This window comes from Danio aesculapii, chromosome 2 (genome assembly GCF_903798145.1).
Source record: "Danio aesculapii chromosome 2, fDanAes4.1, whole genome shotgun sequence".
NCBI lineage: Eukaryota > Metazoa > Chordata > Actinopteri > Cypriniformes > Danionidae > Danio > Danio aesculapii.
In genome coordinates, this window is record NC_079436.1 from 6,835,050 (window position 1) to 6,860,696 (window position 25,647).

At 38.3% G+C, this 25,647-nt stretch overlaps 1 protein-coding gene across 1 annotated transcript in view; it reads left to right on the plus strand.

Moving 5' to 3' along the window:
* The window catches only part of ak5 (adenylate kinase 5), a 224,670-nt gene that overhangs the window by 186,053 nt on the left and 12,970 nt on the right, over positions 1-25,647 (plus strand). The window contains exons 9-12 of the mRNA XM_056471784.1: positions 12,575-12,617; positions 14,025-14,069; positions 17,498-17,661; positions 22,658-22,774. Coding sequence (XP_056327759.1) covers positions 12,575-12,617; positions 14,025-14,069; positions 17,498-17,661; positions 22,658-22,774 — 369 coding nt within the window. The remainder of the gene's footprint in view (positions 1-12,574; positions 12,618-14,024; positions 14,070-17,497; positions 17,662-22,657; positions 22,775-25,647) is intronic.

A 25,647-nucleotide genomic window follows, 5' to 3' on the forward strand; every position in this document is an offset into this window, starting at 1 on the left:
AACCAGTGCGATTTGAACTACTTGTACTTTACTTCCCTCATGTAATGTGAGGCTCACTATGTCACTTTATGTGAGGTACTCTCTTGCTTTTGCTCATTCCCTCAAGATTTCCAGGATATTGTGTCTAATCAGCGAACCACAATGAATATGCAGGAGACTCACAGAGCTTCCAGGAGAGGTACTGTATAATGTCTGCACTTTTAATTAAAAATAGCAACATGGATGAAGGGAAACTGTGGGGAATGAAGGGTGAATGCCGCAAAAACTTCATATGAGGGAATAAGATTGGTCCCTTATGACATTTTGCAAACATAATTTGTGACAAAGAATAGCAGAGATGTAAGTATTATAACAATCGATCAATAAATCCACACCTTATCCTTTCTGTTATGAGCGGTGCCACCGTAGTTTATAGATTAAAGAATACGTGACTTTGGATGAATACTTTAAAGTTCAGTTCCTTTATGTATTTAAATATTATTATTGTTAATTCAATAATGTAAGGATTATCCATTTGTAACATATTAAAGAAGAATACATTTAATACATCATTATTATGATGATAATGTAAATAATTAAATTACAATTAAGCTAAAAATAAATATCTCAGAAATTAGTTTTTGGATGTCTGAAGATGTAACTTTTAGTATAAAACAAATGGCCGCTATAGAACATGCACAGATAGGATAAAGACAGTGACAGACAGCACTCAGTCAATGATTAAGCACCCATAAAATAATAATAATAATAATAATAATAATAATAATAATAATAATAATAATAATAATAATAATAATAATAATAATAATAATAATAATAATAATAGTAGTAATAATAATAATAATAATAATAATAATAATAATAATAATAATGTCAAAATAATATCAAAAATCCTAGAATTGCCTCTGCGTCACAATTTACTGTATTAACACACAATTAACTAACACTACTAGCTTAATAAACTACTAATTAGCTGTTTATTATTAGTTAATAAGGAGCCAAAGTCTGCCTCAATTATGAAATTTTATGAAATTTTACATTTGAAGGTGACACAAATTCATCATTTTACAGAGCTGATCATAACATTTTTAAGAGGAGTGGGGTTGAAATTAAAAACCTCCTTTTTTCTTCAGACACTGTGATAAGAATGTTTACAGTGGTTACGAAATTCTTTTGTTCAAACAACGTTGCCTCATGGTAGTGATTTAAAATAAAATTGTCCATTTAAGAATACTGTACCACCTCGCTGTATTACTATGGTTGCAACATAGGTTCATTCTGAAAACGTAGCCCTACACAGTAAAAAAAATCTGTTATTTTACGTTTTGTTTTTGTTTATTTTGTTGTTTTTTTCTGGCAGCTGGGGTGCCGGAAAAAAATGTTTAATAGTGGCCGTTAAATACAGACATTTACCATAAAATAAATAATAAAATAAAATGCAAAATTTTCCTAAAATTTACATTTTTGTAAATTACCGTCTGTTATTTTACAATAAATTTCTGTAATATAACAGCTGTATTTTTACGTTTTTTCTAGCACCCCAGCTGCTGAAAAAAAAAAACGTTAAATAATAAAACATTTTAACAGTGTATATAAATTTCTGGAGATGGCAAATTATGTAGCCAGAAATACGCATCGCTGCATTTTGTCTTTAACTGCGAATGCTACATGACGGTATGAACCCATTCCTTTTCGCACTTACCATCTGACCACTTACTTCCGTATGGACGGCTTTCCCACTGTTACCAGATTGTCCAGTAGCTCGCCATGTACGTCGGCGGACTTGAGACGCATAGAGGAGTTGACCACAATAATGGGGTCTAAGTCTGGCAAAGAACGATTGCAGAAAGCGGGTAAGACAAAAACAGAAGCCAAAAAATGTTATAAACAAGTAAAAAACAGGGTGAGAATGTGATAAAATATTGTAAAAATCAGACGAGGGCTTTTCTTTTTCTGGATTGCTTTTTACAACTGTCGTTTGGGTTTAGGGAAGTGCGTGGTCAGGTCAATCAGTGCTTTTGAAAACACTAATGGTTGGGTTTAGGCAAGGAGGAGGGTGGGTCAGATGATTAGTCAGTCGACAACGCCCTCTGGTGGATTTACCCGAGAACAGCAGGCGTGAATGGTACTTCGCCAGAGGAATTTAAAAACTCAAAAAGCATACACAGAGGCCTCTGGTGTATTCGCGAAAACAAAAACTGCAAAAACGTAGTTCCTGGGACATATTTGGTGCTCTCCAGAAATTTTTATAGAAGTTCGTTTCAGAATGAGCCTGGATTGCACATTCACTGCCTTTGTCAAAAAACAAGTCACCACCTGCATTTAATTAAGGAAATCTGAAAGACCCTCCCATTGTATGATTACTGCATGTTTCAGCTTTTAACAAGTTAATTTCCCCAAACTGATGCAAAGAATAGCTTTTCCTTTCTTAAAAAGCCAGGTCGGAAGACAAATCCTGTGGTCATGGAAAGGATGTTAATCTGTTTCAAACATACCTGCCAACACTCCTGATTTCCACAGGATTCTCCTGCATATTACACCCATCTCCCGCCACCCTCCCATTTTGTTATTTCTCGCAGAAAACTCCAGTAATTTTTTTGATATGCACCCCTCCTCCCCCCACTCGGTCCACACCTCTCTAATCACCTCACAACTCCTGCATCCCCTAAAGCTCAAATTTGGTACATTCCCGCATTTTTCAATAGGGTCAAATTTTTGGCATGCTTCAAGCAAACAAAACATCTAAGGAGATTACTGGAACTATAGGTTAAGGACTGTACAATGGAGGATAGTGAGGAAACATCATCTTTGAGGAAGAAATGTCGTCAAAACCATCTTGAATAATCAAGATCAGTGAAAACTTAAAGATTTGGTGAAATCAAATCATAAAAAAACAGCAGAACTCATGGGCTATGTATAATACTGAAAATAAGAGCTTTTCCACACACAATGTAACACAGCAGGCCCCAGCTGTTTAATGTCACTAAGCAGCTATGTAGCCTTAAATAAACCACATATCATTGATATTAAATGGGGGGGCGCTTCAGTGTGCTAGGAAGCATAACAATGAGACTCTTGAACAATGAAAGAAGATCATCTGGTCTCATGAGTCCAGATTTACCCTGTTCTATCATACTTAGTGCCTAACATACACACTTGTGGGGGCAATGCTGTGATCTGGGCATGCTGCAGTTGGTCAGGTGACCAACGAATGAGGTCAGTTGGCTACCTTAATATACTGAATGACCAGGTTATTTCATCAATTCATTTTTTTTCCCTGATGGAATGGGCATATTCCAAGATAAGAATGCCATGATTCATCGGGCTCTAATTGTGAAAGAGTTAATTGTTCAGAAAGCATGAGACATCATTTTTACAGATGAATTGGCCACCTCAGAGTCCAGACCTTAACCTTTTTGAGAATCTTTAGGATATTCTGTTAAAGACTTTACACAGATGTTTGATTCTCCCATTATCAATACAAAATCTTGATAAAAAAATTAATGAAACTTTGGACAAAAATTAATGTTCCGTAATCAAAGCTAAAGACATTAGAAGTGTGTGTTTTTATTTATTTATTTATTTTTTTAAAGGGCATTGTATATTTTTAGATTTTTACTGTATTACAATATTATATTTTTTTAACCTGCACAAGTCTTTTCAAGCCTCTGAGTTATTAAAAGATACAGTAGCATATTTAATAGGATATTATATTTACATCATAAGCTAATTGTTACCGTCATTGTGCCATCACCATAGTTTTTTTGTTCTTCAAAACTAGAATATTGTTACCAGCGTCTACAGAAGACCATGTAGATGAGATGCAGCAGACGAGGACGAGTGTCTCATCCAGAAGTCTGTGCTGTTTTATCAGGCGGTGTTGTCAGCTGAAATCATGCATCCAGCACTTCCTGCTGCGCCCACGGCTCCTTCACACACACGCACACACATGGCAAATGTCTACAGCACATCAAACCGACCTTCGGTCTGCATAGATAATTAATGAGAGGCAGACTCATCCTCGTGTGAAGTCATCCTCCACAATTTAAGAGAAACAACACTTAAAAGCAATGAGAGCAAAAACAGATGATGGAGAAAAAATGCACTTAATAATATTGCATTACTGTTATATAATATTATACACAGGGGGAAATAAGTATTGAACATGTCACCATTTTTCACACGTCAGGTGCTGTTGACTTGATAGTTTAACCAGATGTTGGCAAAAACCAAAGGAATCTATATATGCAAAGAAAACAAACTAATTATTTTACAAAGGAAGGAGTATTAAAATGAAATGACACAAGAAAAAAGTATTGAAAACATGAAGAAAGGGAGGTGTAGAAAGGCAGGGAAAGCCCAGACAGCAGCTGAAATCTCTCAGTAGTTCTTCAGCAACCCCCTGCCCTTCATCATTGTGAATTAAAATTGGCTGCTTCAGTCCAACATCTACATTATCAGGATGATGAAGATTTCAGCAAAACAATGATACAAAACACAGCCAAGGAAACTCTCAAATGCTTTCAGAGAAAGAAAATCAAGCTGTAAAATGGCCCAACCAATCACCTGACCTGAATCCAATAGAAAATACAAAATCAGTTTGGTTAGACAAAATCCACAGAACTATCAAATTTCTTAACTTTATTGTAGAGGGGTACTACATTAGTATGATATGATTTAAATTCTCACATTAACTAGTTGCTTATTAGCATATTGGCTGAATGTATACTCATAAAAGCATGTTAGTGCTTTATTCTGCATTACCATATTCTGCATGTCAGGATTCTGCCACTTCGGTCTTGTTAATTCTTGTTTTGGGTTCGGACACTAGTCCTGTCTTGTCTAGTATGTTGTGCTCAGCTCGAGTTTTCTCGGGTTGAGCACTCATATTTCCTGTCATTGACTTTCTTCGTCTTTGTATGAGTGCCGTCTTGGGCTTGGGATGCACGCTCTTGTTTTGTTCGTGGCATGGTGTTTTCGTTCTTAGAGCTCCTGTCTAGTAAGGGTTTTATTTATCGTGTACTCATGTGTTGCGTTCTGTCTGTGTTACCGTTGTTTGGCCTGTGTTAACACTTGGTCAACTGCTGTTGTGTTTCATGTGAGCATGCGGTTAATGGATTCTCTCAATAGATACGTTCGACTTCATGCAGCGCTGCGCAGACCTATCAAAATCTGTCTTAAAGCGGTGCATGCCGGTTAGAAATTTTTGTACGGCTTGACACTGCGCCGATGCCACATGACTGTCACATGTGGCATCAAAGTACTGCGACAGCGCTCCGAGATCAGACAGCGGGCTCAGCTGGTGCAGCGTCTGAAGAGTGACTGTAGGAGTTGTGATGACGACACCGATATCACATAATTGGATGGATTTCGGCTTGGCGTATCATGCTTGGCTGAAGTGTCCAGCTTGACGGCTCCATTTTCAACTTCATCCCTGCCTGCGTTTGGCTAATCTCGTTGCTCACCGGCTGCAGTCATGGTTCAAGTCGAACGCACCTATTGGCTGCGTGTCCTAGTCCTGTTTTTTTTTGAGAGCACATGGCTTAGGCGCGTTCAACATGAATCAGGGCATCAACAAGATTAGCCGAGCACAGGAGGGAGCATAGTTGAAAACGGAGCCATCAGGTTGGACACTTCGGGGCTCATAGTTAACTGCAGTCATGATGACCGATCACATGGCATAATTATTTATTTATTTATTTATGTAATTATTTATTGCAACAATAACAAAAGACTCCTCCATGACCCGCTTTGAGTGCCTGAGTGATCCTAAGAGCTAAAACAACATCAGGGACCGTGACGTTGCACGGTATGGCGCAGACGGGTCCCCACCCTGGAGATAGCCCTGGGGTTGGGGCTCATATAAGCGCCTGGTGGCCAGATTTTATCCCACGGCACCTGGCCAGACTCAGCCCGAAGGAGCGACATGGGACCATCCTCCTGCAGGCCCACCACCCGCAGGAGGAACCAGTGCATTGTGAAATGAGTGGTGTTCGAAGGTTAGGACCACGACAACCTACTCGTCGGGCACAGAAACTAGCTCTAGGGACATGGAATGTCACCTCACAGGGAGGGAAGGAGACTGAGCTTGTGCGTGAGGTGAAACGGTACTGACTAAAGATAGTTGGGCTCGCCTCCATGCTTTGGGTCAGGACCAAAAAGACAAGGTTTCGGATTCAATCAGCGGATTCAAAAGGGCACACTCTTAGAGATTTGGTGAGGAGCTCTGTCACCCGGGAAGAGCTCGGAGTAGAGCTGCTGCTCCTCCACAGCTGAGGGATAGAGTCAGCTGAGATGGCTTGGGCATCTGTTTCGTAGGCCTCCTGGACGCATTTAATTTGCTGCACTTGAGTCCTCACTCCTTTCCCTCACTCTGACCGTGACACTGCATCTCTCCATTCTACCCCATACTTAAAATAAACCACTACAAAGTTTACACTATTTGTTAAGAAGTTTTATCTCACTGTTACTTTTCTTGTTTTAAGCATGAACAATGCTAAATATAAAAAGTAATTCCTTACATTTATATAACGCTTTTCTGGACACTCAAAGCTTTACAGATTTTTGGGGGGATCTCCTCAACCTCCACCAGTGTGCAGCAACCACCTGGATGATGTGACTGCAGCCATATTGCGCCGTACACCACACACCAGTTGATTAGTGGAGAGGAGACAGAGTGATCAGCCAAATATGATATGGGGATGGTTAGGAGGCCATGATGGACAAGTCAGTGGGCAAATTTGGCCAGGATGCCAGGGTTAAACCCCTACTCTTTTTCGAAGGACATCCTGGGATTTTTAACAACCAGAGTCAGGACCTCAGTTTAACATCTCATCTGAAAGACGCTGAGCAGTATAGAGTCCTCATCAATATACTGAGCGCCCCCTGCTAACATCACTTCTGGCAGCAACCTAACTTTCCCATGTGGTCTTCCATCCAGGTACTGATCGTGCGCAGCCCTGCTTAGCTTCAGTGGGTGATCATTTGAGAGTTCCAGATAGCTAGCTGCCGGCTAAATATTAAAACCATGCTTCAAGCAATAAAGTTACTTTTTTAATGGAACGAGAAACTGAAACAATCTCTCAAAACAAGTTTTATTATCACACAATTTTTGTCTGATCTGTTAATTAACAGCAGCAGTGAAGTGTTTGCAAGAAATATTTCCTTCCAGCCAATGGCCTTCATCATTTGTTCTATCATTATAACAACATAGTTGTGAAAGCGGGTCGACAGCAGCCAAAATCTGTCTTAATGAGCAACAAACATCAGGCTTCAATTTGTGATGCATTGGGATTACGTGCTTACAATTGGGCTTGAAAAGAAACTGACATGACTTTTTATGTGATATTTACGAAGTCTGTTAATGTCTCATTATTTATGATTTGGGGTTCAAATATAGTAATGCACAAATCAACCATTGAAACAAATATTGATCCGGCACTACTGGTAATATTGGAATGGACATGCTCTCCTTATTGTCTGTGGCGCAGAGCTTGTGTCTCAACAGTCCTGGATTGAGCTAATTTGCAGGCTTGTATGTGTATGGTTTCTCTCTCTGTGAGTCAGTGGACCGTCTGGCCTGCCTACATCACAAACACACTCATCAGTAGCACCCTGCTCTCCTCCCACACACACACACATACACATTTTCATCTTTTTGCATGCTGCAGAAAGTGACAAGTTACCGCCTGAGGTTTTGTTTTTTTGTTCTGTTAAACAGTCCAGAACTCTTTTAATCACACTAATCATGGTGCAAACTGTGAAGTTCCCAGTTTTTGGAGTGTGTTTATGTGCTAACAGAAGTAACCTCACAGCTTTTGTTTTAATTAGCTCACTGAAACTTATTAAAACTACTCTTAAGAAGCATCATATTTCTACCCCAACAAACCTAAGGGATATCGTCACCTTAGAATTATAAGGTTCTATCTGACATTTTTGTCACAATTTAGTTATTGACATAAAGTTGACATAAGTTATTGGCATATGTTTTACTCAGCGGATGCCTTTCCAGCTGTAACCCATCCCTGGGAAACACCCATACACACTCAATCACACACATACACTATGGCCGATTTTAGCTTACCTAATTCACCTGTAGCGCATGTCTTTGGACTTGTGGGGGAAAACGGAGCACCCGGAGGAAACCCACACCAACACGGGGAGAACATGCAAACTCTTCACAGAAATGCCAACTTACACAGCCGAGGCTCGAACCAGCGACCTTCTTGCCAACATTGAGAAAATGTTAAATTTTACATTGTTGAAAAAGAAATTAATATTAAGAAAATATATATTAAATGTAAAAAAAATTTATTTGTTTACATATAGTCAGTGAAACATTTTTCAGTGTTTATTAAACTCATTTGCTCATCGTCTGTTTCTTTTAAAGTCTTTAGATTTCATATTAAGCCTTGAAGGGCAAATACTTAATTTAATTCATGGGGCATATAATTTCATAAATGTAATTCAATAATTCATATAAAGCATAAAAATATATAAATATTAACATATTAATTAGATAGAATTAACATCTGCACTGAAAAAAAAATGTTTAGCACAGCCTTGTATGCTTCAATTGAACAAGAAAAAAAATTCATACTAAAACATGAAATAAATGTTATAGAAAGCAAAAATTCTACTTTCTCAAGCATCAACATATTGTTACAACACCAACTTATATTTTTATTATATTTCTTGAAAAGTAATGCTTCAATGAATGATCTGCCAGATAGAACCTAATTATTCCAAGTGGAAAATGACTTTTCAGAATGAGAAGGTTCTATCTGCATTTACCGTGGTTTATTTACTCCAATTTGCAAATGTAAGAGAAATTTGATATTTTACATTTAGAGAACCCTTAGGGTCTCTGTCATGGTAATGTATAAACTTTGAAGCTCAATATCTCAAAATCATTTCGAAAGCAGATAGAACCTTATAATTCTACGGTGATGATATCTTGATTGAGGGTGGAAATCTTTAGGGACTTTACGAACTGACTCCAATTCCAAAATGATTTATGACATACATTTTTTACTATTTCTTTGGCAGTGCAAATACAACTGTCCAGCTGTACATTTTTACTAGAATTCCGGTTCCTATGCTTTATTTTATAATTGGAATTTACATTCACCGGCCACTTTATTGGGTACTTTATTACTAGTACCAGACCCCCTTTTGCCTTCAGAACTGTCTTAATCTTTCATGGCATAGATTCAACAAGGTACTGGAAATATTCCTCTTTTGGTCCATATTGACATGATAGCATCATGTAGTTGCTGCAGATTTGTCGGCTGCACATCCATGATGCGAATCTCCCGTTCCATTACATCCCAAAGGTGCTCTCTTGGATTGAGGTCTGGTGATTGGAGGCCATTTGAGTACAGTGAACCCATTGTCATGTTCAAGAAACCAGTCTGAGATGATTAGCGCATTGTAGCCTAAGTTTCCTATTCTTAGCTGACAGGAGTGGCTCCTGGTGTGGTCTTCTGCTGCTGTAGCCCATCTGTCTCAAGCGTTCAGAGATGCTCTTCTGCAGACCTCGGTTGTAACGAGTAGTTATTTGAGTTACTGTTGGCCTTCTATCAGCTCGAACCAGCCATTCTCCTCTGAGCTTGGGCATCATCAAGGCATTTGTGCCCACAAATCTGCCACTAACTGGATATTTTCTCTTTTTTGGACCATTCTCTATAAACCCTAGAAATAGTTGTGCATGAAAATCCCAGTAGATCAGCAGTTTCTGAAATACTCAGACCAGCCCGTCTGGCACCAACAACCATGCCACATTCAAAGTCACTTTTCTGCAGCAGGTCGTCCTGACAGTGAGTTGCTGCCATGTGATTGGCTGATAAGAAATTTGCGTTAACGAGCAGTTGGACAGGTAAAGTGGCTTGTGAGTGTATGCATGACAGTGCTGCCATCTTTAAAATTATTGATTTTATTAACAAAGTTATATTCAAGGCAGGGTAGCATGGTGGCTCAGTGGTTAGCACTGTTGCTTCACAGGAAGAAGATTGCTGGTTTGAGGACCAGTTGGCATTTCTGTATGAGTGTTTCCCAGTACTGAGTTGCGGCTGTAAGGGCATCCGCTGCGTAAAACATATGCTGGATAAGTTGGCGGTTCATTCCACTGTAACGACCCGTGATAAATAAAATGAATGAATGAATATTCAAGGCAAGGCAAGTTTATTTATTTAGCACATTTCATAAAAAATGGTAATTAAAAGTGCTTTACATAAACAAGATTAAAAGGAACAAGTATATGAAATAAAAACAACAAGGAATAAAACTCATTTAAATGTGTATTCGGAATGAAGAAGCTCTGAATGTGACACTGAAACCCCAGATTACAAAGAGCAATTCTAAAGCCTTCTTATTCAATAAAGAAAGCATTACATTTTTAGTTTGTTTACAATCTTTAAAACAAAATTGTTTATGTAAAAATGACCTTTGTAAATGGTAATGCTTTTAATGAGAGAAGTGCAGCACTGTGCGGTATCCTCAATTTTTTTCCAAAATCTTTCAAATTAAGCAAATTTGGCAACATATGTACATGCGCCTGTCAATGTTATTTATTTTTCTGTTTCTAGGTCATGCATGCACTGGGTCGCACCATCACCATCTAATACAGAATCAGTTTGAATCAATTAAGAATTGATTCAGAATCGCTATAGATGATTGGTTGGTTAGTTAGTTGGTTGGTTTGTTCATTAGTTCGTTGACTGACTGACTGACTGACTGACTGACTGACTGACTGACTGACTGACTGACTGACTGACTGACTGACTGGTTGGTTGGTTGACTGACTGACTGCTTGGTTGGTTGATTAGTTCATTGATTCGTTGACTGACTCACTGACTGGTTGGTTGGTTGACTGACTGGTTGGTTAAATGACTGACTGACTGACTGACAGACCGACCGACCGACTGACTGACTGGCTGGTTGACTGACTGACTGACTGACTGACTGGTTGGTTCGTTGGCTGGTGAATTGGTTCATTGACTGACTGACCTACATTGGTTGTTTGGTTGGTTAACTGACTGACTGACTGACTGGTTGACTGGTTGACTGACTGACTGACTGGTTGGTTTGTTGGTTGGTTCATTGACTGACTGGCTGACTGACTGGTTGACCAACTGTCAGACTGACTGACCTACGTTGGTTGTTTGGTTGGTTGGTTGGTTAACTGACTGACTAACTGACTGACTGACTGACTGGTTGACTGACTGACTGACTGGTTGGTTTGTTGGTTGGTTCATTGGTTCATTGACTGACTGGCTGACTGACTGGTTGACCGACTGTCAGACTGACTGACCTACGTTGGTTGTTTGGTTGGTTGGTTGGTTGGTTAACTGACTGACTGACTGACTGACTGACTGGCTGGTTGACTGACTGACTGACTGACTGGTTGGTTTGTTGGTTGGTTCATTGACTGACTGGCTGACTGACTGGTTGACCGACTGTCCGACTGATTGACGGACGTTGATTGGTTGGTTGGTTAACTGACTGACTGACTGACTGACTGACTGACTGACTGACTGAGTGAATGGTTGACTGACTGGTTCGTTGGTTGGTTCATTGGTTCATTGACTGACTGACTGGCTGGCTGGCTGGTTGACCGACTGTCCGACCGACATTGGTTGGTTGGTTGCTTGCTTGCTTGCTTGACTGACTGACTGACTGGTTGGATGGTTGGTTGACTGACTGGTTGGTTGACTGACTGACTGGTTGGTTGGTTGGTTGGTTGGTTGATTGGTTCGTTGACTGAAGGATTGATTGGCTGGCCGGCTGGCTGGCTGGCTGACCGACCGACCGACCGACTGTTTGGTTGCCTCACTTACTGACTGGTTAGTTGGTTCGCTGGTTGGTTCATTGATTTGTTGACTGACTGACTGACTGACAGACCGACCGACCGACCGACCGACCGACCGGCCGGCCGGCTGGCTGGCTGGCTGGTTGGTTGGTTGATTGGCTGGCTGGCTGGCTGGTTGGTTGGTTGGTTGATTGGCTGGCTGGCTGGCTGGTTGGTTGACTGGCTGACTTGTCGATTGACTCTGGTTAGTTGGTTCGCTGGTTGGTTCATTGGTTTGTTGACTGACTGACTGACTGACTGACTGACTGACTGACTGACTGACTGACTGACTGACTGACTGACTGGCTGGCTGGCTGGCTGGCTGGTTGGTTGGTTGATTGGCTGACTGACTGACTGACTGGTCGATCGACTGACTGACTGGTTGGTTGGTTGGTTGGTTGGTTGGTTGTTTAATTGATTGATTGACTGATTGATTGTGATAGCTCCCATGGCAGTGACATTTCTTAAAATATACTTTTTTCTTATTTTTACTTTTTCTTGTTTATACTTTCTAGTTTTTATTTATTTATACTTACTACTTACTTTTTTCTTCCTTTCTCTCATCTGTTTGTTTGTTTGTTTGAAATATAATCTTCGATTAATGTTTTTCACATTATTCAGAGGAACACTGAAGAAATATTTAATTATTAATTTACAGTTTTCCTGTACTTGACTATTAACTTTATAAAAGTAAGAGTTTTTTTCATGTGTATCTCTCTGTGTCAGGATGATGAAGAGGTGGCTGGATATGCAGAGGCGATTGGAGAAAGTGAGTGCAGTCTCTTTCAATTTATCTTTATGCACTGTATTTGTGTGTGGGTTTATTTTTTCTTATGTTGTTCATGGAGGAGTTTTTATATCTCTGTAAAGTGGCATTAATCTTAAAGGAACACTCCAGTTTTAATTTTTTGTCAACCTTAGTACATGATGTAACTACAGAAGAGTCAATCTTTAAACAGGAAAATTATCAAGATGCTAATGGTCCAATCCGATTCAATGATTTATGCTAAGCTAAGCTAAAAGTGCTCCAGCCAGACCCTGAGATTGGTTTGAATAGATTTAAAAATGGTAACCCCCCCAAAGTTTAATTCTAGGGGACTTGAAATGAGCCTATTTCCCAAAATAAGCTCTGTTATTTTAAATAATGTTCTGCTAAAAAAAAGGACAGAATACACAATTTATGGTGCAAAATATTTTTAAAAATCCTTTTGACCATAGTGTCGGGCTGAGTCCTAAAACATGCTTACACCCATATCAGCAGTAAGGTGTGAAGTAACTATAGCAGAGATCTCAAAACGGGGTGAGGTCGGGTTCGATTATAGTGTTGTCTGGTTTGGTGCTTTCAAATATCAACATTGATTCATCCAAAAATTGATTTTTTGTGGACTTTTAATATTTTCAAATCTTTCAAATTTAAAATAGTTAAGTTAGCAATAGTTGGCAAAATTTTAGCTGTGAAACATAAATATTAGTATGATAATTATATAATTATATATATATATATAAATATTATATTAGTATGTAATATTTTAGTATTTGGTGGGAGAAATTAAAGTGAAAAAGTATGCTCTGGTACAAACAAAATCATTTACTGTATATGAATTTGAGAGAATTATTACACTTGAATTTTACAAACTATATATATATATATATATATATATATATATATATATATATATATATATAAATAAACTTTAATTTAGGTTTACAATGCAAATCTAATTTGAACCACTTGTTTGTAAACAAAGCAGGTCTTTCATCCAATACATCCACTAAGAGACAGACAATATTAGTTGACAAATTCTATTGTACATACATTATCCAAATATGTACATATTATTCCATCATGGTAGTGAAATTAATACAAAAACGGAATAGATACATTTAAAATTATTTACATAAGGTGGTCATTCCGCTGTGGCGGCCCCTCATAAATCAGGGACTAAGCTCAAGGATGATGAATGAATGAATATTTACATAAGTAAATAAATGACTCAGATATTTGTGGAAATGTATTAATATTTATGTGGTGCAGATTCTTTGTGGGCCTATATATTGTTAACCATTCAATTAAAGTGTTTTGTTTTTGATTGGACTTCATGACATGACAAAGCTGTACAATATATCTGATTATAATATATATTTACTTTTTTTTTGTTCCCAATAAAACCACCAGGTTTTCCCATGGAGACCAAGAAGTCAAAGGTCATCTTTGTGATCGGTATGTTGATAAAACTTTATTATATAAAAAAAGATTGTATGCAATGTATTACTTTGCCAACACTTTCCCCTCCCCGAACAGGAAGTCAGAAAGCACAGTGTTGTGATGCAAAGCACATTCATCACAGCTTAGATCACACATAACAAGACCTACAAAGTATCTTTTGTGGCACAGATGCACACACAGCAGCATGAACTCTGAAATTAGTAGCAGGTGAAATCTTCTGAAGTGTCCTAATAAGGTTCCTAATTGAAACTGTTGGCAGTCTTTATCTAAAAATGACTCATGCTCTGGATAGATGGAAAGCAGACGGTCAAGATGGTATGAGTCTTTGCATGCTAGGGGATTTCCTCCCTTCATGTGAGTTCAAAAGCACTAGCCTACTGTGGTGTAGTCAAGTGAACTAAAAGCCAAGCTTTACGATCTCTTTGAGGAGAAAAATCAACTTGAAGAAATCAATTTGGCTGCTGTTTGAAATTAACCTGGTGGATGCGATTAGAGTTCCTGTCCAGTGTCCTGTGTTATACCTATAATGTTATTTTAGATGTGCTTGTCGATAGTCAGATGGAAAAGACTGTTAAGATAAGACTGATAGAATGAGTGCATTACACTCTACACTCTTAGAAATAAAGGTACGTGAGCTGTCACTGGGGTGGTACTTTTTCTAAAGGTACAAATTTGTACCTAAAAGTTCCATATTAATACCTTGAGGGTACATATTAGTACCTAAAAAGTACAAAATTGTTCCTTTTAAAAATTTTAGCCACTATTTTATACTTTTGAGGTACCAATATGAACTCTTTAAGTACAAACGTTACTAATGTTAGCTGACCAATCAGAGCCTCCTGAGGGTGAGCTTTCGTAAAAAATAACTGATTTTGTGGCGGGAATTCCCAGTAATTTGTGGACAATTTTGCTATTAAAAATGATATATAAATGTAAAGAGTTATACATATTTACCATATTATGTAGCCTACTATGTTAGGTGTGCAATCTGAAACAATGACAATGACACAAATCGTCACCTTGGAATTACGAGGTTCTATCTGCGTTCTGAATGATTTTGAAATATTGAGCTTCAAAGTTTTTGCATTCCATAGCAAACAGTAGGTACGTAACATTTGTTTTTTAAATAAAAAGTCTTAAAATGTAAACAATTTATAAAAAAAACATCCCATAATGTAAATAAGTTGTCAATTAATAAGAATGTCAATAACTCAATTATGACAAAAATGTCAGATAGAACCTTATAATTCTAAGGTGACAAAATCATAAAAATAAAGCTTCCTTATTTTGGTCTCTTGACAATATAAGATCTAAATCGGTAGGGATTAAGCCAAAGGAAGGTTGTATTACTCTTATTTTTATCCATGATATTACTTTCTCTCAGATTTCACTCCTTGGAGCATCTGACATCATGTCACACATAGTTAGGGCTTCCCCTACCATAATACACCTAAAACATGAATGGCTTGTCAATGCCAGGGAAGCGTTTTCTCTCGTTAACTGCAGGAAAAGAGTTCAACGAAAACTCTCATCTCCACCTGTTTGTTTCATTGCTCCGTTTGCTCCAACTTTCTTTTGTAGTCTAAAGCGCGTCAAACGCACAAAACGCCCAAAACGCACCACAAGATGTCTATATCTCATCTTTTCTATGACTTCACATGTAAATCACTCGCGCATCATCGACGTCTGCTTACTCCACAAGTTGGAAACTCCCCTCGTCCCCCATTCCATGTAATGTAATGATTTCGAGAGACAGTCGCATTACGTGTGCTGCTTATGCAACGTCTATAAGTCATGTAGAACAATTAAATGCAAACTGAAATAAATATAATTTGATTCTATGGTTTGGATTATTAATAGGATGTTTTATCAGATTATTTACATTTTTTTGCGTTTATTTTGCGTTTAATTACGGATTTTGCAGGATTTCAAAGATTTGCAACTTTTTGTTGTTTTTGCGTTGGAATCAGCGATCGCGAAATCACGAAAAACTAGGGGGTCTGAGTAGCTGTATATATTCAAGGATATATGAAAAAAATAACGGGATTTTCTACTAATGAAGCATAAGCACACATTGCTTTGCATCTTATAAACACAACCAAGCCTTAAAAATACACTCTGGACCACTCGTTTAAAAAATTTTAGATTTGGATTTTTAAAAATATATGAACATTTATATGTTTATGTATGTATGTATGACAAAAAACAAATTACCGCATATGCGAGGTGTTTCTAATGCAGCGTCTATGGGACAGGACAGTCAATCTGAAGTTGTTCTCTCTTCGGGCTGCCGTCATCAGTCTCACACTATTTATTTCCTTTTTTCTGAAAGTCTTGATAACACCATCTTGGCGTTTTCCTTTTATTATTTCAGCTAATAAGGTTGTAAAAAACAATTTGTTGTACTCTCCAATCCAATACGCTCTAAGTTTACCCAACTATTTTGACTTCTGCTTCTGAGAAACCAACACAATCTCATGGCAATTCGTAACTTTTTTTGATTTAGTGGCTAATTCGTACGAATTTGTACGATCTAATTCGTACAATTTAGTGCGATTTGCTCATCCGCCAATGACGGTTGGGTTTAGGGGTGGGGTTAGATGCCACGCCTCCTTTTTAAAATCGTACAATTTTGTACGACTGAACGTACGAATTAGCCACTAAACTGTCAAAACGTAAAATACTTACGTTTTCTCGTGAGATCAGGCTGGAGAAACCCAAAAAAAATGTGAAAAGGGTCCATTGAGCAAGTTCATGATCACTGTGCAGTGTCAAATACCTGAATATCTTAATTTGTGTTTGGGGTTTGGCTGAACTAACCCTTTAAGTAATGTAGGCACACGCTATAAGAAGGTAAAAATGATGACTTACAAATGTAATGAAAACTTTGATACATTTATCAGTACTGGTATCATCACTAAAAGCAATACTGGTCTTGTAGTGATTTATAGATGCACAATCAAAACAACAACATTAACAGACAATCAGATATACAGTCAAATATACAAGACAAAGACAACATTGCTTTTTGTTTGATGCTTGGACTGTTCAGAAGCATTCTTACATGGCTTCCAAGACATCACCATCAGACTATTGATTGTTTGCTGTGCATAAGCATTTTGCCTTAGGGAAGTCTGCCTGTAGACTTGTGCTGTAGATAAGGGCTGCCCTGAGCTGTGTACAGAATCTTAATGAAAGCCTGTGGGAGTTCAGCCAGATGATGGGGTCGAGGATAGGCCAACACATATGTGTAGTATTGGCTATATACAATACATGCTGATAATCCATCTCACATCTCCCAAGACAGTCAATTACTGAAGAGTTGGCCGCTTATCCCAAGTGTTTACAGCATTTTCTGTCATCCATTTAATTTACTGCTTTTTTAAAAATTCGATTCTTCGATTTTCTCATTGTGAATATAGGTGGACCAGGATCAGGGAAAGCTCTCCAGTCAGAAAAGATAGAAGAGCGGTACAGTTTGAAGCGGCTGTGTCCCGGGGACATCCTGTGCAGTGAGCTGCAGTCTCACAGCGAGAGAGGACGCTTTCTCCGAGACCTTCTGGAAAGAGGAGAGCAGCTTCCCGAGGTGCACAATCTTGTTAAAGTCCATTACTGGAAAAAATTACAATGACCGGCTTCTCCTTTACTGAATTGAATGCTTTTGCGGCAAACACACACTATAGACACACCGTTTCGTAACACGTCTACTTTTAACCTTTGAAGGAGGCTTTATTCAATAGCCAGGTTAGTAATAAATACTGACTTTTGGGAATGGGACAAGAAGTTTGGGGAAGTCCCTGCTAAAAGGAAACGTTCTCGTAGTGAAGTTTCACAAACTAATTTCGAGAGGAACACGTGATATGATTGACTACAGCTGATCCTCATTGCTAATCATTAGCTAGCCTATCAGATCATTCTAATACTACTATAAATATCCTGCCTAAACTTCATTCCTTATCTTCGTTTTTGGAAATCCCCCCCATCCTTCCCTTCTCCCTCCTCCTCTTTCATGATCAGGCAACACGGTGGCTCAGTGGTTAGCACTGCTGCCTCGCAGTAAGAAGGCCACAGGTTCAAGTTCTAATTGAGCCAGTCGGCACTCCCTGCGTGGAGTTTGCATGTTCTCCCTGTGTTTGTGTGGGTTTTCTCCGGGTCCTCCGGTTTCCTCCCAGTCTAAAAACATGTACATAAGTGAATCGTAATACAGTCACAAGCACTTAACGCATACATAGAAAAAGGGGGCACTCGAGAAACACCTGATCTCGTATCCCTCCTAATGCTCATTGACCAGGCGGGAACCTCGGGCTCATCTATCTCCGAGCTCAGGGTTCTCTCCCGGGACAGCATGCCAAACCTGCTATCATAGTCGAGCATTATCTAAGTGTGAACTCTTGAAACTTTGGTTATATCAAAGTTGTTTGAGGAACATTTGCTTAAATTTTATTGGTAATTAATAAACGTTCTAAAAAAACGTTATCAATGTGTTGTTGGGGGAATGTTTTAAAAACGTAAGCATTAAAAATGTTACCATTAAGTTATGAATGAAACACTGAAAGCGCTAAAAACGTTGCCATTGTGTTTTTGATAAAAGTTTTAATGACGTTTTAAATAACGTTATTAAAACATTAATTAGATTAGATTAGATTCAACTTTATTGTCATCACACATGTACAAGTACAAGGAAACGAAATGCAAGTAAATTGAACCCCCCCCCCGACCGTACGCAAACATAACAATTCCAGGGGAAGACAGGTCACTGGAGGTGGAACAGGAAATAAGATACATTTCAAGAGAGAGAGGCAAAAAAAACTCCCTCTCACCTTGCTCTTGAGTTAGAGCAATGTGAGATCAGGGAGAAAGAAAAAGCCCCAGCAATCTAGCACAAAAAAAACACACCGACAAGACATAACATTGAACAGGGGGTGTGGATATAGTCCGGTAAGGGCGGGCAGCCATCTGGTCCTGCAGCCATGGAGGCGCTGGTCACAGACCCGCCTACCCCCTCCAGTGGGTGAAAGCACACAAAGGCGTTGGTTATGGGGTAGGGAGTGATGTGCTGTGTATGTGTGTGTGTGTAAGTGTGTGTAGAGTCTAACAGGTGTCCTTGACGGGGAGCAGGAATTTCAGAGCGTCTCCTTATCTTGCTATCTTAATATAACCAGTGTTAATTTTTACAGCAAATTGAAATTTAGTTTTAATCTTTGTCTTTTGACTAAAATTCCATTAAAAATTTGTATATCATTTTAGTTTTAGTTTATTTTTAGTCGAATAAATTTGATAAGATTTTAGTCAACTAAATCTACTCTAGATTTAATTGACTAAAATTTATTTTGTTTAATTTAAATGTAATGTAATTAACATATTGTAAACATTTATTACACAAAATGTTCTAACTTAAAATTAAATGAAACATTCTTATTAAAATATGGAATATAGCTTTTCCTGTTGGGATTCTGCCACTTTGGTCTAGTTTTAAGGCCTTTAAGGTTTTGAGTCCAGACACTAGTCCTCTCGTGTCTTGTATGTTTTTTCGGGTCGAGCACTCTTATTCTTTTCTTGTCTTCATTTTTTGTTTGAGCGCCGTCTTGGCTGCACTTGGGCCATGCTCAGGATGCATGCTCTCATTCTGGTGTTTGTGTTTATTCTGTCTGCAGCGTGCTGTTTTATTCTCAGCGTCTCAGTCTAGTCGGTTTCGGTTTCAGTTGGCGCTGGGTTGAAACATGTACGTTGCATGTGTGAGTGCACAGTAAGTGTTTTTATTTACCGTGTACTCTTGTCTTGCGTTCTGTCTACTGTGGATCAGTTACTTTTCAAATGTGTGTGTGTGTGTGTGCGTCATGCATCACACAGATCACAAGAATAATTCTGATTGGATATTTACCAAAATACCTCCCTTAGTAACATTCTCGTCTCGTATTTATTAGTCAACGAAAATGTCAGTATATTTTTATTATAGTTCTCATCACCATTACTTAATTTTTATTTCGTTTTCATCTAGTTTTTATCGGTAGAAACTTGTTCGGCACGAAAATTATGATGAAAAATTTTCATCAAGGAAATGGACACTGAATATAATAAGAGAATGAAATGTTCTGAAAACGTTACAAGCAATAATGTTAATACAATATCTAAAAAACTACATTTTGAACGTTCTATTAATGTTCAAACAAAACAATGTTATAACTTATTGGAAACATTACTTTCGTTCATTTTCTTTTAGACGTAGTCCCTTTATTAATCTTTGGTTGTCACAGTGGAATGAACCGCCAACTTATTCAGCATATGTTTTACGCAGCGGATGTCCTTCCAGCTGCAACCAATCACTGGGACACATCCATACACTCTCATTTGCACACATACACTACGCACAATTTAGCTTACCCAATTCACCTATACCACATGTTTTTGGACATGTGGGGGAATCCCGAGCACCTGGAGGAAACCCACGTGAACACGGGGAGAACATGCAAACTCCACACAGAAACGCCAACTGAACCAGCCGAGGCTCGAACCAGCGATCTTCTTGCTGTGAGGCGAATGTGCTACCCACTGTGCCACCATGCAGCCCTAGAAACATTGCAGGAACGTTTTATAACGTCCCTGCTGAAAAAAACAGCTTAAGCCAGCCTAGGCTGGTTTTCAGACATTTCCTATCTGACTTTGCTGATCAGGCTGGTTTTAGCTGGTCATTTTAGCTGGAAATGCCTGAAACCAACCTGGAAATGGCCAAAACCCCTCTAAAACTAGGCTGGTTAACCAGCTATAACCAGCCTAGACTGATTTAAGTTATTTTTGTTCAATAGGGGTAAAATTGTTAGCTGGGGTAATATGGGACTAAATACAGTTGTATACTGTTGTTGTTGCTTAAAATCAGCTAGTAGAATCCTTTTATTGGACAAAATTAGCATATTCCTTTGCAAACAAGTTTCTTGTCAGAGAACAGTATCTGTGTCCACATTACATTTTGGGTAGAGAGAGTTAGAAATTAGTTGTTGTTTTTAAATATTTAACTGTCTTTTATTGATAAGAATGTATAGTTGAGCTGTGGTTGTGGAGATTTTCTTAGATCGATTCAGTTTAATTTTTAACAACAGATGGCATTGTATCCTTTACAAACAGTCATACTGCATTTACTTCCAAATACCTCTCAAACCTAAAACAATTATTAAAATTAGGTTAAAGCAAATGGTAAAGCTATGTTTACATTATTCTTGTGACATAAAAGCCAATTTACATGACTCAGCCAAACACGGAAAATCCTTTTCCTCATGAGCATTTGAGTGTATGATTAAAGACTAACCTAGCTGTTCAAATTTAAGCACAGAATCAATGCATTTGAAAATGCTGTATCAATGTAAAATCAGGTTCTCAAATGAATTGTTTTGTTGTTGTTATTGTTTTGTTTTTGGCCAGAGCTCTAATATATAACACAAAATTGGAGAATCTTACCATTAAAAGATACTTCAAGTTTCAGAGATAATTATATATGATGCTGCTTCAAGGTAAAGTAGAGAGAAGATCTAAGCAATGGGAAAAGTGGAGTCCTACAGGTCTAAAACCAAAATCAGAATTGTCACAGTCCTAAATAGATTATTTCCAACTCACATGCCTGCAGTTTTCAAATAATTGTCTAATAATAATGTAATAATGGATCTCTAGGAGTTATTGAAGGACAGATGCTAGGAGCTGTTAGATATTTGGAGGGCTCAGAAGAAAAGTATTCTGTGGGCAACACGGTGCAGCGATGCAAAGTAACAAATTACAAACACTCAAATTACTGAGTAGGTTTTTTCAAGAATTGTACTTCATTAAGCTGTTAGAACTTTTTACATTTTACATCTGTATTGTCATTTTTACTATACTATTTTCCTTCAACCTTTTACATTTATTTTTACTCGCACTGCATTTTCATTGTGAGATGAATAGTAGATTTTACTTCAGTATGATTTTTCAATACTCTCCACTCGATCACAAGTTGCTAATGTACTTTTCTGAAGGTAATGCTATCAGTATAAAGAAGCACGCCTCGATTTAGCTTCAACACAAAATCTAGCATTCAAATATGAGAAATCAAAATCAATACTGCAATTTTCACTGCCGTGGAGCATATAAGTGCAGGTACAGCCGTTTAATTTTGATTCAGCACTAAGTGAAAAATCTTTCATGGAAACTAGTACACAATTATACAGCATAATCCATCAGACATTTGTGAACACATTTAATTAGGCAATCGCTTCAGTCCACACGTATTCATTCATTAATAGCAGGTCAGATGAGCTCAGCTGTCTTGTTTAATCGTTTAGAGCTCAGATTCTTTCTGTCGTGGGTTTTGTTTGCTGTGGTTTGGCACATGGCTCAGAGATATCCAGACTTAATCAAATGATTTATGTTACTGTGGTGTTGCCTAGCAACATGGCTGTCATTAGCATTTGCTGTGAACTACTTTTAGTTGTCACCAGACATCAGACTTCACATTTCTTTAGAATGTGTTTCTGTGTTTTTATGCATCCAGCCATTCTCATTGATTTTGAATTCGTACGTAAAGTGTTTATCTGATTTTCTTTTCTGTGTGTGTGTTTAAGGATACGCTGCTGGATCTGTTGTGTGAGGCCATGTCATCTACTGTACGTCAGGGGAAGGGCTTCCTGGTAACAGGCTTCCCGAAGAATGAGAAGCAGGCGCAAGAATATGAAGCCAAGGTCAGTGCTTTTCCAGAAAAATAATGGAATCAACGACTGAAATGACCAATTACAAATTCATTCATTCATCATTATTTAACAAGGTAAAAAAATACATTAAGATCGAGATATTAGATCAAGGGTGACCTAGCCCAGTGGTCTGCAACTCACGACTATATGAAAGAAAAGAAAAATTATATAATAATACAATATTATAATACATAATGGGTGATGCGGTGGCGGAGTAAGTAGTGCTGTCGCCTCACAGCAAGAAGGTCGCTGGTTCGAGCCTCAGCTGGGTCAGTTGGCGTTGGAGTGTGTGTGGAGTTTGTGTGGAGTTTGCATGTTTCCTCCGGGTGCTCCGGTTTCCCCCACAGTCCAAACACACGTAGTATAGGTGAATTGGGTAGGCTAAATTGTCCGTAGTGTATGAGTGTGTATGGATGTTTCCCAGAGATGGGTTGCAGCTGGAAGGGGATCCGCTGCGAAAAAAAACATATGGTGGATACGTTGGTGGTTCATTCTGCTGTGGGGACCCCAGATTAATAAAGGGACTAAGCCGAAAAGAAAATGAATAAATTAAAATAATACATAACATTGTAACAGTCATTGGATTGTTATAAATGTCTAAATGTTTATTCATGTCTTCATGTCTTTGTTTTATGACAAAAGAAATATTATGAAAAGAGATTTCAGCTCTTCCAAAATGATATCACAATGGTAGTGTAGACGTAGAAGATATAGACGTAGTATCCGTGACGTCACCCATAGTTTCCTGAAAAGCGCAAATGAAGCTACTAGTGGCGTGGCCAACCATCATTATTTTGTTCGCGCATCGCTGTGCTGATTAGATATATCAAAAAAAAGAATTAGAATTATAGAAAAACTATGGTGATATTTACAAATGGATGTACTATGAACATTATATACAGGTTGTATTAGCTATGAACAGATTAAGAATAGATGAATATATGTACAGGTTGCTATTAATAATCAGAGGCATGCAGATAGATATGAACCTAATTACAAATGTATATGTATAGTGAGTATGTACAATTCAAATGAATCAGTGCAATGTAGTGCGATGAATGTGTAATTTTTAAATGTGCAAATATTAAATAGTGCAGTGATTATGGGGAGTATAAGTTATGAGGAGAGTGTGGGAGTGTATGAGATGGGCAAAGAATCACTGGGGGGCAGAGTTCAAAAGGGAGACAGCTCTGGAGAAAAAGCTGTTTTTCAGTCTGCTTGTTTTTTGGCCAGGGGAGCCTGAAGCGCCTGCCGGAAGCAGGACAGGAAACAGTCTGTGAGCAGGGTGAGAGGAGTCCTTAAGAATACTGCGTGCTCGGCGCAGACAGTGTTTCTTTTGAATGTCCTCTATGGCTAAAAGTGGGGTACCTATGATGTGTTAGGCAGTTTTTACCACCCGCAGCACTGCCTTACGCTCAGCAACAGAGCAGCTTCCATACCAGACTGACCGGGGGTAACCAAAAAAGGGCAAAGAGACAGAGCGTGAGTGGAGCTAGAGATGCCTGCTTGCATTTCTTTGGGAGAAAAGCCCAATACTTCATTATTAAGGTCGTTTGTGTTCTGACTACTTGTGTTTGCTTGTATACTAAATCATTAAAGTGTTTAGTCTTTTAAAAACACTGTTGTAATACATTGAGCCACTAAGCATTGGTCTTATGACGTTTTTCTACAGGAGGAAAACACAAATTACATCCAAATACTTCAAATATAGTCTGTGTTAGTAAATGTAACGCTATTACGAAATCCAGGGATAACACTGTATGACAACATTTCAGATGACTGTTCTAGAGCCTACAGCTAATCAATCTGTTAGATTCTGGAGTGCATTCAAGCTCTAAAGAAAATTATAAAGGATAAATGATCTTAAATAATGCTAATACATTTATAGTGATGGTATATAAATATATAAGAATTTCACTCAACTGTCACTCAAAAAGTTGGCCAATTTAACAATAGAAATGTGCTCTATTATGGAGCCAAGCCTCGCAGAATTTAAATGAATTGCAGTTTCAGTTACTTTTGTATTAGCTTCACGAGGGAGAGCGGGATGTTGCCGCTTGGTCCAATTGCATGAAAGAAACCCGTTTAAAACACTAGCTTAAAGGGTTAATTCACCATAAAAGTGAAAATTCTGTTATTCATTATTCAACCTCATGTCGTTCCAAACCCCTGAGACCTTCGCTCATCTTCAAAGCACAAATTAAGATGTATTAGATGAAATCTGAGAGCTCCCTTGTCCTTCATAATGTGCAGTGGTCTTAAAAAATCACTGTTCAGGAAAATGCTGATGTGCGTCTAAGAGAGCGATGTGCTCTTCTTTGTTTAACAAATACACACGGGCATCCAGGAACACATCAGTGCACATGTGCGCAATATACTGACACTGAGGAGATAAAACTGTTGAATAAAGTAATTATTTTTGTTATTTGTGAACAAAAGTATTCTTGTAGCTTGATAATATTCTGATTGAACCACTAAAGGGTGGCACGGTGGCTCAGTGGTTAGCACTGGTTCGAGTTCCGGCTGGGTCAGTTATCATTTCTTTGTGGAGTCTGCATGTTCTCGCTGTGTTTGCGTCGGTGCTCCGGTTTCCCCTACAGTCCAAAGACATGCACTATAGGTAAATTGGATTAACTAAATTGGCCGTAGTGTGTGAATGTGAGAGTATGTTGGTGTACTGGGTTGCGGCTGTGTAAAACATAGGCCGGAATAGTTGGTGGTTCATTCCGTTGTAGCAACCTCTGATGAATAAGGGATAAAGCTGAAGGAAAATAAATGAATGAAAGAACCACTGAAGACAAAAAGTCTGTTTTAACAATGGTTTTTGCTACATTTCTGGACTTTGAACTAGTTGCTGGACTGTG